The sequence below is a fragment of the Hemiscyllium ocellatum genome, chromosome 2, assembly GCF_020745735.1.
Source record: "Hemiscyllium ocellatum isolate sHemOce1 chromosome 2, sHemOce1.pat.X.cur, whole genome shotgun sequence".
Classification (NCBI taxonomy): domain Eukaryota; kingdom Metazoa; phylum Chordata; class Chondrichthyes; order Orectolobiformes; family Hemiscylliidae; genus Hemiscyllium; species Hemiscyllium ocellatum.
The window spans coordinates 30,982,703-30,999,734 of record NC_083402.1 but is presented as its reverse complement, the minus strand read 5'-3'; the positions used below and the strand labels follow the sequence as shown (position 1 = coordinate 30,999,734).

The 17,032-nt window shown below is 40.5% G+C and overlaps 1 protein-coding gene across 1 annotated transcript in view; it reads left to right on the top strand.

The window, feature by feature from the left end:
• LOC132822257 (sorbin and SH3 domain-containing protein 2-like) overlaps positions 1-17,032 on the top strand; it is a 306,243-nt gene that overhangs the window by 123,953 nt on the left and 165,258 nt on the right. Inside the window, exons 3-4 of the mRNA XM_060835395.1 lie at positions 1,807-1,902; positions 16,340-16,366. Coding sequence (XP_060691378.1) covers positions 1,807-1,902; positions 16,340-16,366 — 123 coding nt within the window. The remainder of the gene's footprint in view (positions 1-1,806; positions 1,903-16,339; positions 16,367-17,032) is intronic.

The following is a 17,032-nucleotide window of genomic DNA, read 5'->3' as shown; positions in this document are numbered from 1 at the left end:
ACTTTTAAAACAAAACGTGAACGTTTCCAAATGTAGGTTTGGGATGAGCATCTTTCGATCTTGTTGGTCTGCAGGATCCAATGTAACAGCATCTTCTCTATCGAAAGCAGCAAATTCCTTAAACCTGCTGATGTGATATCCCTTTCCTCCAGCCTGCATCTGAAGTGATTAAAGCAACGAACTTAATTAAAGCTGATTTTTTTTTTGGCTACTCAAACATGTCTAGGCTTTCCTCCCGATCTCACAAATTTCATTAACGGAGCTGTATACTTATTTCATATTTCTGCTGATCTATTGTGTACTTGCTTTCGCAATCAGAACTTCAATCATCAATGCCTATGGTATCCCTATGTCCTCCATATCAGCTCTGAAAGGACCAAATTGTTAGAATTGTAATTGGCAGCAGTGCTGTGTGACTTTTATAGTGGTTGAACTTCATTTAAAAATCTTAAAATTCAAATGTCTGCTCAATTCTGTTAAGCAGACCATAGAATCCATACAGTGTGGAAAAGCCCAATTTGGCCCACACTGACCTTCGGAAGAGTAACCCACCCAGACCTATTCCCTACATTCCCCCTGACTCATCCCCCTAGCCATTTTCTGATGTGAACAGTGAACTACATGGCTTAATTCTTTGATAAATACTTTGGTTTTCAGATTCTAAACTAAATGATCACTTTGCCTCTACCAAGATCATCATAGTTCTAAATTAACCTGTTCCTTCCAAGCACACACTACTTCCCAAGTTCTATCTCAAATTGCTGGGCAAAGTGAGTTCCATAGTCAAAATGACTCCGAAAATGTCACATTCTCCTGATTCAGTAATGGGGACAGGGAGGAGTTTCCTGCATTTGTTTATCTTGTTGATCTCGGATCTTTATTTACATTCTTCTTCTCCTAGGCCATTTGAATAGGAGTTTGGTTTAAAGTATAAACATCTGATTCATTGAGCTTTTAATATCTTTAATATTGTGGCTTCTTAATATTTTTGGTTTGCATGTTCTTTGCTTTTTATATCATAGAAATGTTTTGATGTGAACAGTGAACGACATGGCTTAATTCTTTGATACATCTGGTTTTCAGATTCTAAACTAAATAACTGCTTTGCAGGTCTCTACCAAGATCATCATAATGAGCGTATTAATTAATTTACATCTGGAATTTCCTAAATAGATATCTTGGTTATAGTGCTATGATTTTCTCAGATTGAGCTTTTTAATCCCTCGCCAGGTCGTGTAGCCGATGTGCATTGTCACTCTGTCAGCAGCTACAGGCTCTCTGATGATTTCCCCCTTAGCTCTCCCAAGGAGGCTTTAAAATCCAGGCTGGGAGCTCACTGTGACAGTAGCACGGCGGAGCTCAGCTGAGAGCAGATCATGGATCTGAGCAGTTTACTGCAACATGCCATCAACCCGTCCTGAGGGCTCAAGTTCTGGTCATTTTCGGGGAATACTGACCTCATGCACCTATCCTAGCTCCCCTTTCTCCCCTTCACTCAGCCATCCCATGTGCTTTGCATGCACCCAGGTTTTCCTCATACCTGCTGGTTTTAAAATGATGGCATGTCTAACATCAGGAATTGAAGAAAGTCTGCTTCTCTGAAATATGCATTGCTGTTTATTTTTGCGTACTTAAAAATAAAAGACAGTATTAAAAGCTGACAGCTTCCTTGCATGTGTGAATAATATGCTTGGTTTGGCTGAGAGTTGAGTTGAGATGTTCTCCTACTGAACGTTGTGCCTGATTACTCACAATTTGCTTTGCCTGATATGCATCCTCTGCATCTGTGTGGTTCTGTATTTTCAGACAGCGGTGGCTATGCTCGCAAACGTGCTGCTACATCCGTTAAATTAGCCTCCGTGAAGAGAGTGCAAAGCTCACCCAACTTGTTGCTGGTTGCAGGTATTAACATTAACACTTACGCTGTAACGAAAATGCTTGAGTGCTCCTGCTTGGTTTGTAAAAATATGATATATTTGACTCTTCCTATAATGTTGTCAACTGCAAGGATGAGAAGTGGGATTTATTCCTCTGTCTCTTCCCGTCTCCAGAATTCTATCGTTTAAAGTGTTGGGTGATTTCATTTAAATCTTTTTTGGATTTGCAAAGTGTCAGAATGCGAACCCTTAAAATATAAGTTGACGACGTAAATTAATTCTCCGGACAGCTCACTCCATCTAAGGAAGAGCAGCCCTGAGCATTGTAGCTGGCGCATAGAGGTTACATAAACCCCTTTCCAAATTACAGGCGTGGGATCACTAATATACTTTTAGAGTCTGCAGTTGGTTAGCTCAGTTGGCTGGATGGCAGACTGATGCCAGTAGCATGGGTTCAGTTCCCTTACTGGCTGAGGTTACCATGACAAGCCTGCCTTCTCAATCTTGCCCCTCGCTTGAGGTATGTGTGGTGACCCTCATGTTAGACTAGCCATCAGTCATTTCTCTCTAATGAGAGAGCAGATCCCCTTGGACAATAGTTTTACTATGTTGAGGATGGACCTCAGCACTTGGAAGTATGTGCTGTCGGAATCTGCCCGAGTAGAGTTTTCTTTGTCATAGAGCAGCCTGACTCTGTAACTCCCAATAGGGCTATCTCTGGTGGGTGATCAATCTGTTTTGTTGCCTCATGCATGTTGGATCTTTTGGAAAAAGTCTCATAGAGTCTAGGCCTCCCCTAACTTCGGTGCACTTGGGCCTAAAAGGAGGTGGAGTGGGTGGAACATTTTCAGGAAGCCTGTTAATGTCATAGAAACATAGAATATCGGAGTAGGAATATATTTTTAACTTTTGCATCGCTATTCAGAATAATCATAGCTGACCATCCAGCTTAATACCTTGTTTCTCCTTTCTTCCCTTACACATTGATTCCTTTAGCTCTAAGAACTATATTAATCTTCTTCTCGAAAGCATACAATGTTTTGGCTCAATAGTTTCCTGTGACAGAGAATTCTTCAAGCTCACCACTCTCTGGGTAAAGAAATTCCTCCTCATCTCCATCTTCACTGATCTACTCTTCATCCTTTGACTCACTGGTCATTAGGAACATTCTTCCTGTGTTTCCTGTCTCTAGTTTTGTTTGAATTTTATAGCTTTCTGAAACCCCCCACCCTAATTCTTCTAAACTCCAGTGAATATAATCCTAACCAATCCAGTCTCTCCAGCCAGGCCCTCTGTTGCATGGTCCAGATCTTGGTCTCTGGAGATGTTTATGTGGACAGCACTTTGAACGTATTCCAAGATTTTCAGGCCCACACCACCACCTACTGGGCCCAATAAAATTAGCAGCGAGCAGAAGACTTGTGCGTTTGCCTGCCCCACGGGTACATTGGTAAACCTTGCACAAGATTTACACTCAAACTTTTCTCCTGTGTGCTTTCATCACCTCGTTTATACACTTAAGTATAGTAATTCTAAAAACATTAGTGTTTCAAGGCTGGTTGATGATCCCAATAATTATGTAATGTAGTGGCCAGGGATACATTTGACTGATTTAGCAATCTGGACATGGTACAAAAATGTACATGCACAAACGGATATTCTGCCTTTTAACAACCATATACTTTATTTTAAATAAGGAAAATGTCCTCCAAATCTGAAATTGATTCAACCCAATGTTCTTCTGAACAGAATCAACAGACCCAGTAGTGGATAATATTGAACTTAGTTGAGTGCTTCTTCACATCAAAACAAATTACAATCGAGCCTTAATGCAAAACTCACAGGATAAATCCGCCGCTCGAGTAGCTAGCTGCTTTGTTGTCTTAGGCAACTTGGTTGAGTGTGGCTAAATTCTAAGACACCCTGAACTATTTTTCAATTTATTGTATGCTTGGATCAGAAGAGCAATAAAAGTTTATAAAGAGAAAAATGATTGTAGAATACTTTTAATTAAAACACCAAAGGGGCAACTGAATCTACTGAGGTACTTTAACAACTCTAAACAAAATGTAGGCTTTGACAATATACAAGGGATTGGGAGCAAAGGCTTCACAAAAGAAACAGCATGCTGAGCATTGAAAACGAGTAATTAGGAAAGGTTTTATGTCTGGACCACGCTTGTACAGTTCTACTGGATCAGGAATTCTCTGTCGCTGTGCTGAGATCAGAAATATGTTTACTTACAGACATCTGTATTTCAGGAATTCTCACAGAGTGACATTAATGTCACTTACAGTTGGAAATGGAAGTAGCTGACAATTTGAGAATTGAGGATGTGATAGTAGTAGAACATTATAACTTGGGTCAAGGATGTAGCTTACCTTTGGAAACATATGGGTTTCAATATGGAGCTTGGAACCATGCTATCTTATTAATGAAAGTTTGATTTACAAGAAAGTAATGCCAGAAAGTGTACTGCAATGTTCCACTGCCTGTAATATATGTAGGCCATTGAAAATTCAAAATGATTTGTCTGCATTATGGGCCAGATAACCACGAACTACCTACTAACCCCCAACCAAATTTACATCCAATGAAACATATCATAGTGTCAGGAACATATTAACAAATGCAAAGGTTTCACAGACAGACCCAGCCAAAGAATGTTTTGGAAATATAGAGGAAACACTATTTCAATGGATGTTCTGAGGCATGTTTGCAGGTAATTGAAAGAATCTGTATTTCCAATTTTATTAACTGAAGAGGATGGCACCTTGTTCCCACAGAAACATTTACAGAGAAAAGAATAAAATCAATGAACCAAGAATTTTCAATAACCTGAACATTCAATGTGACTGACTGCATGCAAGACACCAGTTCATCACCATTGATCACAGATTTAAACCTTATGCCTCAAAGGCAAACAAAACAACTCTAAATTGTATATTCCTTTATCTTCCTTCACATTGGATACTATTCCCCTTTTATTTTTCAATGGGTGTGTGTACAAGTGACTGTACAAAGGCTGTATACTTGACATCATGTTTTTACTATTTTACTCAGGTTTAGTAGTTAAAAATTTTCTCTTTCTTTGACTCAGTAAGACCTTGCCAATTGACTCCTTGTTGACCACAGCAAGTCCCAGGTGGACAGAGGAAGAGCTTCAGTGATACCCTGAAGGCCTCACTGGCGAAGTGTGGCATTCCCACAGACACCTGGGAATCACTGACCCAGGACCGTCCAAGGTGGAGGAGGAGTATCTGGGAAGGTGTCAAACACCCCGAGATTTGCTGCAGAGAAAAAGCGGAAGCCAGGTGAAAACAGCGAAAGGAGTGCACTGCTCCACCAATACCCCACCCACCCCTTCCCACAACTACCTTGTGCCCAAGTGTGGCAGAGTCTGTGAAAGCTACAATCGGTCTGTACAACCCCCCTACAGACTCACCCTGAGAGTGGAAGAGAGTCATCCTCATGTGCAAGGGACCAACAGAGAAGATAAGACTTTCTTTCTTTATTCATTAACAGGATGAGGCCATTGCTGACAAGACAGCATTTATTGCCCAGAGGGCAGTTAAGAGTCAACCACATTATTGTGGGTCAGGAGTTACAAGTAGGCCAGACCAGATAAGGATGGCAGCTTCCTTCCCTAAAGGACATTCGTGAACCAGATGGGTTTTGCCCACAATCAACAGTGGATTTATGGTCATCATTAGACTCTTAATTCCAGATTTTCTTTATATTGAATTCAAGTTCCATTATCTACCATGGCAGGATTCAAACAGTTCCCCAAATCAATATTTGGGTCTCTGGATTAACAATTCAGTGATAATACCATTAGGCTATTGCCTCCCTTAACTGCATTTGTAATTGGACAGAGAGAGGTAAAGCCTTCTTCAAACAAGAATTTAAAAATGGCAAAATACCATGGATGCTGAAAATCAGAAACAAACACAGAAAATGCTGGACAAATTCAGCAGATCTAGCAACATGGAGAAAGAAACAGGATATAATACAAGTCTTGTCAGAACTCGGAGATGAAGTGAACGAGTTCACCCCCTCTCACCTGGTTGGAATAAAATGTGGAACACTTGAAATGGAATCACCATCTCACCTAACACCTTCTTAAGCCAGGAGTTACATTTTAAATGGTGAGGAATAGCCATTCTTCCACTAAGAAACTGTATTAAAACATCTAAACTATCACTTTAGTCAAATCCACCTGAAAGCAAAGTAAACTGAAGAATGAAGTTGGGGCTGTGAACTGTTCTACTCAATCTACAATAAACACATGGTAGTAACCGAGAAGCACTGTTTTCATGAGAATTGTTATGGACCAGACGAAACACTCTTAAAACATATCAAGGAGATAGCTTAGACCCTACTTTTATCTTATTTAAAGGATGTGTAAAGCACCGTGTTCCAGGTGTGATGCGATTGGTTAAATTACTAAGCTTTAAGCAAAACACACTGAATTCTTACACCAGTTGAAACGCAAACAAAAAAAAGAAGATTCGGCATAACTTTAACTCCATCAAAATACTTAACAAAATAAAATATTATTTAACTATTACTTATCAATTGTTCCAATATAACAGCATTCCATAATCCTACCCTTGGTAAAGGTACATGCTACACAACAGATTTCTCTTACTTGCTATCTCCTCCAGTACAGCAGCAGAGAGACAACTCAGGTTTTTTGCAGCAACAGCAGCAGAGAGAGAGCTGTATCTAGCAGCTTCAACCTCAAAACTGAACTTCAGCAACTGAGCACAAAACCCAAAACCCTGGTCTGACTCCAGACTCATACTTCATTTGTGTCCTTTTAAAGAAAACCCAAAGCTAATTACTCTGCTTTCCATGGAGCAATTACCTCAGCACCAATTTGACAACACCCCCCTTTTGAGAGAAACATGATAGACACCTCCCTCTTAAAGGCACATATCATCAAAGGTTACATTCGCAAATCTTTATTGTTCGTAAATTGATGACACAATGAGGTGAATCTTAATGTAAGAATAATTACACAGCAAGAAAATGCAGGAGGGACAGCATCAGCAAATTCACAAAGAAACCAGAACAATATTCTGCAGAGAAACAGTCTAAATTGCATTGGAAATGGAGTAATGTGTGGGATTTTTCAAAGCTGAATCGCAAAGGCTTCATGCAGTTCAATTCCTCCCTACACATTGGACATCTTGGCAGCAGAAATTCTTCTTCACTTTCAGGTGTTTACAAATGACTGTCTTCACAGAGAATTCAATAACCTGGGCTTCGTTTGGAAATGACAAGTGTCTCTGAGCCTTTGTTTTGTTTCTAAAACTAGTCAGAGAAATCTCTGGAACGAGCATCATACGTACAACTTCCTTCACAGTATTTAAAGCCAAGTACAAAAATGCAGGTTCTGGAAATCTGAAATCAAAACAGAAGTTACAAGTGACACACAGCATGGCAAGCAGCATCCCTGGAGAAAAACAGATGGCTAAAGAGATAGGTGTAAGGATTAGGAGTAATGGGAATGCAGGATAATTAAGACTCCATTGAACCACAAAAGGTCTCCTCGGATGCTGCCTGACCTGCTGTGCATTTCCAGTACCACTTTAATCTAGACTCTGATCTCCAGCATCTTCTGTCCTCACTTTTGCCTAGCATTATAAAAACCCATACAGTACGCGGTATTTCATACCTTCAGCTTCTGAATTTGCTGACATTATCATTTTCCTTTCTACCATCATCTCCTTTGCATGCTATCACAGGCCTTCCCTCTCTTCTTTGTTTCCCACACTACCTGCCTCTGTGTTGGCTTAAAACTGCTTTTAAGACTGAAGATTTTCTAGTTCAAGTGAAAGATTATAATGGACACAAAATGTTAACTCTCTCCACATGCTGCCAAAGACCTCCTGTGAATGAGCTCGATGCCTCCAGCCCTCTAATGTCAGTTGTGATAGTCATTACAATATAAAGGGTAACCATGATTATCCCAACGCCATGGGCGAGGAATATCGTGTTCGGATAACACCGTTTACCCAAGCATTGGGACCTTGATCTTACTTGGATAATCCAAAATTCAGATAATTGATGTCTGGATAACTGAGGTTGCTCTGTAGACTGAAGCCATTGAGCGCATCAGGTTTCATGTCGGATCAGTTTAGTGTAACAAGACTTCAGAATGATGCCAAAGGAGATTCAACACAAAACCCCTGTCCAACAGGTTTACATCAAAAAAGTCAATTGACTGCTTAGAAGAAGTATTAGATGTGTGGGTTTGAATAATCACTTGTTCACTTTACATGCTTATACTGCAAAATTCCGACGGGCTTAGCATTCATTACCCTAGTCTTCCCTTCCCATACTGCAGTAGTCAGTCTCTCATGTACTGGCTTGATTCACCGAAATATACTTTCTATTTGTTCTGCAACACATCAATTATCCATCCATCTAGCAAGTTTTGTCAGTTCTGATACGTTTCATTTTATATACCTGAATAAATTATAGGTTCAAGAGGCTGTTATAGCCTTGCTGTGCTGGCAATTAGTTGGGAGTTTTGGCTAAAAGAGTCACAGAGATATACAGCACAGAAACAGACCCTTCGGTCCAACTTGTTCATGCCAATCAAATACCCTAAACTGATCCAGTCTCATTTGCCAACATTTGGCCCATAACTCTCTAAACCCTTCCTATTCATTTATTGAATTGTTTGAGGATGTGACAAAACACATTGATGGCTCATTCAAAAAATAAGAAGGCATGGGATACAGGGAAATCTGCCTTTTAAATGATGTAATTGTACTCACCTCCATCACTTACTCTGGCAGTCATTCCATACATGCACCACCCTCTGCATGAAAACGTTGCCCCCTCTAGCCTATACCCTCTAGTTTTGGACTCCCCTGGGAAAAAAAGACCTTGGGTATTTACCCTATCCATGCCCCTTATGATTTTATAAAGTCACCCCTCAGCCTCTGATGCTCCAGGGAAAATAACTCCAGACTATCCAGCCTCTCCCTATAGCTCCAATCCTCCAATCCTCATCCCTCAGCGTCCGATCCTTCAGGGGAAAAAAGCCAAACCTATTCAGCCTTTCCCTCGCTCAAATCCTCCAATTCCTATAGCAGGGAGACCAGAGTTAAATGCAGTGTTCTAAAAGTGGCCTCACCAATGTCTTGTCCAACCACAACATGATGTCCCAACTCCTGCACTGACTATTGAGAGTGTGTACCAAATGCCTTCTTCACCACCTTACCTACCTGCTAATCCAGCTTCAAGGAACTGTGCACCTGCACCCCTACGTCTCTTTGTTTGACAATATTGATCGAAATCGATCACCACACTGTGACAAGGAAATGTTTCAAACGAGCTATTTCTTGTGCCTCCCTCCATATACCACAATTACAAAGTGGGTAGCTGCCAAAAAATACTGACCCTCGTTACTAAGACTGCTGCACTGTTAGCTGTGCTCCTGTGTGAATGGTTTAAATGTATGATATCACAATTTCATGACAGTAAATTTCATGATTAAGCTTTGGTTACATTTCCATATGACCACATGATGTCTTTTCCCTATAATTGGGGGAATCTTTCCTTTATCTTTCAATATTTGGAGGTTTTTATAGACTTCCAGAATGTTATTTCTGTTTCACTTTCTTCCATCTGCTTGGTCAGCATTTTCTCTGAAAATGTCGCAGAAATGACAAAGAAGAATTCATCCAAGTAACTGCACTTCCCAGACATATTTTCCACCCCATTTATTTCTCTCCATTAGCCATACAGCCAAGTAGTTGAACTCAATTAAATTGTCCAGCAGTGAATGCAATTTGAATGCTGAACTTTCTAATTCCTGGCAACTCTAACTTGAGTAAACTCATGGAAGATATTTCACAAATCTTGGAGTGCAGCATGGGTCTCCTGCTTCATGCTGTTTCCAATGTTCAGAAGCCAACAATGGCACCAAGTTAAATCTTTCCTTCGAAAAGCTCCTCCTATTCCCAGCAATTCTGAAGGAGCTGGCACCACTGAAACACTTTTTCTGAAGGAATTACTTCACATGTGCGTTCTGGCAGTGAGTGCCGAACATTGAAAAGCCCTGTTCTTTCACGTCCAGGATCCACAAACATGTACTTTGCAGCGGCAGCCTTGAACATGGTCTATCTCCGGGCTGTGTAGTTTCTACCCCAGCCTGTAGTTCCGGGATCTATTCTATCCTCCTGAATGCTGCTCTCTCTGAGCTCAGCTAACTTTGGTATGACCAAGTTGACATGCCATCTCTTATTATTCACTCGAACAGCGATTATTGCTACATTTGTGAAAAATAATTGCATGTACCCACAGTGGCACAGTATTTCGAGAATATTTTCTGGAGAGTTCAAGCCCATCACAAGAAATATTGGACAAGTTTATATGAAGGCAGACTGCATTTGTTGGGACCTTATTTATCTCAAAAAATATGGGGTAATCTCATAGAAACCATAAAATTCTAACAGGACAACGCAGGGTAAACACAGAAAGGATGTTCCTGATGACCAGGGAGTCCAGAACCAGGGGTCATAGTCTAAGGATACTGGGTAGGCCATTTAGGACTAAAGTGAAATGAAATTTCTTCACCCTGAACGTGGTGAGCCAGGGAAATTCTCATCCCAGAAAGAGGTTAGGGCTAAAACACTGAATGTTTTCAAGCTGGAATTGGATATAGTTCTTAGGGCTAAAGAAATCAAAGGGTATGGGGAGGAAGTGGGAACACGATGTTCAATTGGATAACCAACCTTGATCTTGTTGAATGCTGGAGCAGGCTCAAAGCACAAATGGCCTACCCCTGCACCTATTGTCTATGTTTCTATATGTTAAATAGTGGAAGATGTTAATGTGTGCTTGTGGACTGTGTTTCCATTTCAGGATGTCAAACCATCTCAGGAGTTGTCTTCTGAGGAAATGTTTAATTGAGAGCCTGTGTGAGTCTCAGATTCAAAAAGTCCCCATTTAGTGAAGAGTAGTGGAATTCTCCTAGTCTCCTGGCCCATGTTTCGCTTCAAGCCATCATCACTAAAATTGATTATCTGATCATCAAGCTCATTAATTGTTTGTGGAAACTTGCTCAAAGACCTTGATTTCATCTATTGTCTGTCTGGAATTAATTGATATAAGTTAGGCTGGATCAATTGATGACAGCACTCAATTCAGGCCTTCCACTTAGAGTCATAGAGGTGTACAGCATGGAAACAGACCCTTCGGTCCAACCCATCCATGCCAACCAGATATCCCAACCCAATCTAATCCCACCCGCCAGCACCTGGCCCATATCCCTCCAAACCCTTCCTATTCATATACTCATCCAAATGCCTCTTAAATGTTGCAATTGTACCAGCCTCCATCATATCCTCTGGCAGCTCATTCCATACACGTACCACCCTCTGTGTGAAAAAGTTGCCCCACAGGTGTCTTTTATATCTTTCCCCTCTCACCCTAAACCCATGCCCTCTAGTTCTGGACTCCCTGACCCCAGGGAAAAGGCTTTGCCTATTTACCCTATCCATGCCCCTCATAATTTTCGATGAAGGGCTTATGCTCGAAACGTCGAATTCTCTATTCCTGAGATGCTGCCTAACCTGCTGTGCTTTGACCAGCAACACATTTGCAGCCCTCATAATTTTGTAAACCTCTATAAGGTCACCCCTCAGCCTCCGACACTCCACTACACCAAGAGTCATGTTGTGGAATGCACATAATCCATTAAGGTGATCAGACACAACTGCGATGATCTGTGCTAATGGAAGCTTGCATTTGAAAGATTGTCATTTGTGAAATGTCCATGAGGATATTTGCTGCTTTGAAACTGTACTCCTGCCAAACCATCTGCTTGCTCAGCATGCAAGGCTGAAAATTGGATGATAGAAGTATTTTGAAAGGTAACAATAAAATAAGCAAATAGAAGAAAATGTAATGGAGCTTTTATGCTGAAGTGTCCACTCTAATGTATTAGATTTGCAAATTATCCTGCTGGGCTATCATTGATATAATTTGGTATTAATGGACTCATTACTTCTAATATCACAGAATGTGTTTAATACAAAATATCAAACAATTGGTGCCATTTTCCCTGCTACCACTGTGTCTGGTCCCTAAAATCTACCAATGTGCCAGCCAGTACAAATTACAGACAAATAATGACTTGGGCATGGTTTTGGCTCCATTCCACAGAACAGTCTGAAATGTTTAGCTATTCACCTACTCTGACTGGGGTGCAAAGGGCTCAGCGACAAGGAAAGGCTCTATAACGAAGAGCACAGGAGTAGATCTTTCTATACATCTCTAAAAAAATGAATTCAAAAGCAAAATCAGTAAAACCCTGGTATTGTTCACTTTCTTGATCTTTCAAATGTTGTTTAGTAGCTGACTCAACACTTAACCACAATGGTGGGAAATAAATATGGAAATAGATTTCTGAAACTGTGTTCCAAAGTACTATTCCCACCCGCCAGCACATCAGTATCACTTTTCCCCAAAAAACTTCATTTGAATTTCACTTTAAGACATCAGTGACTTTGTGATTCAACTGCTGGTACTTCTTAATTCCACCATAAAAATTTATTTGGTTACAAACTTCTGAAGGTCCAAGTGTTCTGTGGGCTTTGGACAGATTAATGACTTGATTCTGCTTTTGGATTGAGAATGTAGTTGATGTAAGTGATGTGGATATGAATTGTCAATAGCAATAAATAGTTTATTAGCTAATTGTTTTCATTAAGGGCCTATAGTGACTTGTAGTTTTGATTTGTTAATGTCATCCTTTAAGGCCTCATTCACGTTTTTTTAAATTATTAACTAAAACAATAACTATTTTATAGTCATCCTCAGGGGATGGTTGCACTGAACTATAATGAAATGTTTTGTTAAATAAATCACTGTCCATTACACAATGTAGAAAATTTAATTTGCTTTGAAAAGCATTGTACTTTCAGTGTTTTTGACATCAATGTGAAATACAATCTTTAATGCAATAATGTTTCTCTGGACAAAAAAAAACTATGTTCAAAATGTTTTATAGTGAAAATAGTGATGCTTTGGACTTGTGAACTGTTTGAATTCCTGAATTTGGACAAAATCTTGTGTCACTCTTCTAGTGAGTTTGCTGGCGGTACAAAGTTAAAAATCACACAACACCAGGTTATAGTCCAACAGGTTTAATTGGAAGCACTAGCTTTCGGAGTGCTGCTTCTTCATCAGGTGGTTAATGAAGAAGCTGTGCTCCAAAAGCTAGTGCTTCCAATTAAACCTGTTGGACTATAACCTGGTGTTGTGTGATTTTTAACTTTGTACACCCCAGTCCCAACACCAGTATCTCCACATCATTGCTGGTGGTAGGTCATTTAATCAAGCAAGAGGTAGAGAGATCCCTCACCTTCCGACTGGAACCCGGATTAAGTCCATCAATCTGGATGGAAACCTCATGGATGGCTTTCCTGCCATCTCTCAGAGAACTTACTGCTGTTTTGGCAGATCCAACTCCAACAGCCAGACTGAGGTAAATCAAAGAACTGAAGATGCTGGAAATCTAAAACAAAATCAGAAATTGCTGGAGAAACTCTGTAGGTCTGACAGAGTCTGTGGAGAAAAAAAACAGAGTTAACATTTCAAGCCCAGTGGCCTTTCCTCAATACAGTTCTCCACTGATGCTGCCAGACCTGCTGTGTTTCTTCAGCAACTTTTATTTTTGAGCCAGACTGAGGCATTTTGCAAGGAAATCTCCAGCTGATTGCCATCTACTGCCCCTCCATCTCCACCTTGGCCAATGAATCAATACCCCCTATGTGAAGAACAGCAGTTGTGGAAAGCACTGGGGGGGTGGCAAAGGCATGGAATGTACACTGGATAGGGAACTCCAATGTCCATCACCAAGGTTGGATCTGCAACCCTCTTACTGATGGGGCTGATTGAATCCTAAATGACATAGCTGTTGGACATGCATCTGAGTGGTGAGAAAACTAACAAGGGGAAAAAAACACACCTGATCTTGTCTTCACCAGTCTACTTGTCACAGATATGTTCATCACAGTTTTCACAGCAGTGACAGTTACACAATCATGGTGAAGACAAACATAGTACTATCACTGTGGCAAATGAAATAGACTTCACACAGATCTAACAACTTTAAACTCATGGACATCCATGAAGCAATGGGGCATTCAGCAGCAGAACTGTACTATTCCCATCAAGCCTGGTTCAAGGAAGAGTTCAGGAGACCATGCCAGGAGCAATACCAGACATACCTGAAAGTGAAAATTCAACTTAGTGAAGTTACAAAGCAGGGAAGTTTGCATGTTAAACAGCAGAAGCAGTATGCAATAGATTGAGCTAAGCAATGCCACAACCAACAGATCAGATTCAAATTCTGCAGCCCTTCTGCAGTGAAGGACAACTGCACACCTAACAGGAGGAGCAGGATGTTCCACAAATAACCCCATCGCATCAGTGCATAAAACAAGGCTTTTTATCCATTTTCAGCCAGAAGTGCTGAAAATCCATCTCAGCCCACTCCAGTGACCACCAGTATCATAGATGCCAATCTTCAGCCAATTTGATTCACTCTATGTGATAGCAAGAAATGGCTGGAGTCACTGGATTCTGCACGTCTATTGACCCTGACAACATTCCAGCAATAGTTTTGAAGACATCCGCTCCAGAGCTTGCTATATCCCTGGCCGAACTGTTCCAGTACAACAACAACACTGACATCTACCCAGCAATGTGGAAATTCCCATCATGTTGTGATCATTAATTCCTAGAAGATCCTTAACTATGAAATCTCTTGTTAATCCTACTGGATTACACATTACTGTATCTAAATTGACCTATTCCTGGGTAGTCTTTGAAATGTGTTCCTCTAAGAAACAACTCTGCATGCACTCTACTAATTTGTTTTCCAAGTTATTTTTGCCCACCTGCTTTTTCCGGTCAATTTGTAGATTAAAGACGTTTGTTATAATTGTATGTCCTTCTTACAACCTCCATTCTTTCCAAGTTTATACTTTGTCCGCCAGGAAGGCACCTCCGAGGGGGCCTACAGAGCACACTCCCACCTGTGATTTTTTTCTCTTGCTATTCATTAGCTTCTCCCCACCCCAGATGGATTTCGTGTCATGATCTTTTGCACACAGATCACTACTCATCATGACACTGTTCATCTTTTGCTAAGAATGCTACCCAGCTCCCTTTCCTTTTTGCCTATTCACTTGGAATATTGAATACCCTTGAATATTCAGTTCTGAGGCTTGGTCACCCTGCACCTTTGTCTCGACAATAGCTAGGCAAAAGTGAGGACTGCAGATGCTGGAAACCAGAGTTTAGATCAGAGTGGTGCTGGAAAAGCTGGTCAGGCAGCATCCGAGGAGAAGGAAAATCAACGTTTCGGGCAAAAGCCCTTCATCAGGAATGGGGGCGATAATGGACAGCTGTAATAGTTATCAAGTCATATTCATTTATTTATATTTGTGCCATCAACTCATCTATCTTGTTTTAAATGCGGGCATTCAGCTCAAGAACTTAAGTTTTACCTTTTTGCCATTACTACTTCCTCTGATTGTAATTCCCCCAGCACTCATTTGTGTATATTCTACCAAACCTGCTGCACTTCAATATTTATTTACCTTTTTACTATCCTGCATCTCTACCCCTTTGTTTCTTTTTGACTTTAGAAAACATTTTCTTTCAATTGAAGATTGTTGAAAATAAATCATGTCAGCCTCAGGACATCAGGGCAAGAAATCCTCAGGAGCCTGTCCAAAGCCCAGACATCTTCAGTTGCTTCATCAATGGTCTTCCCTCCATCTGTGGTTAGAGGTGGGGATGTTCGCTGATGATTGCACCATCTGCCACACATCAGACACCTAAAGCAGAGTGTGTGCATGACCTGGACAACATCCAGGTTTAGGTTTATAGGTGACAAGTAACATTCTTGCCACACATGTATCAATTAGTGGTCATCTCCAATGACAGAAAATCTAACCAACACCTCTTAACTTTTGATGCCATTACCATCCACTACAAAGTCCTCCACTACAAACATCCTTACATTGACTAGAAAGTGAATTGAATCAGTCATATAAATGCAGATCATAAAAGCAGGTCAGAAACTAGGAATCCTTCAGGGAGTAACTCACCTTCTGTCTCCCCAATGCTTGTCCACCATTTACAAGGCACATGTCAGGACTCTGTTGGTGTACACCCCACTAGCCTAGATGGGTGCAGCTCCAATAACATTGAAGAAATTGACCACGTCCAGCTCAAAACAAGTTAAGACCTGTGACCAATTTCTTTATATCCTCATAGATTTGAGAATATGTTAAATAGATTTGAGAATATGTTAAATAATTATATTTCTGTGAACTTCTTTTTGTCTGTGAGTTATCCAGATTATGTCTTCATGTAATGTCTTGCTGACTGCTTGCTTATTATGCTATTTATCTTTTTTAAAGGTCCTGAAGCACAGACACCAGACTCAGGTAAGGATGGTTACATGCTCTGGGGAAAAAGGAACTGCGACTGCAGTTCATTTTGAGTCTTTCTGGTTACTTCATAGAAACGTAATGTAGCAGCAAGCATATGTAGAAGCTTTTCTGTTTGACACTGCATTTCCCTCATTAATCTGTTCACTTTATATTTCCAGAGAAAGGACATTTATTAAAAAAAAACTATTTTGCCAGTTTTACTGATAAAGTCATAAACTGACATTAAAGGAGCCCAATGATAAGATCCACTGAAAGCAGTCACAAGTTGAAGTTTTATCTTGCTGTTCAAAGCCATCCTGGAATAACCTGATTTCACTTCTTGGATTGTGAGAGAAGATCAATGTGTTGTTTATCTTTAAGCTGCTGTGTCCTCAGTCTTCCTAAGTGCAAGCCATGATAGAACAAATGACTGAAGGTTGCTCTTCAGCTTGTAATTCTCTTTCCATTTTGTTTGGATTCCATGTGCCAGGTGCAGCTTTGTACTTGTGGTCAGCTTTCCCTTGCCTCTGTCCCTATTCTCCTCCACCTTGTTCAGTGAGAATGGGATAATTCCAATTCCTTCATGTTCTGGTTTACACTAGCTGCCAATGTTGGGTACTATAGAGTCCCCACCTTATGATTGCCACACTGTCAAACGGGTGAACCATTTGTCATTTTAAT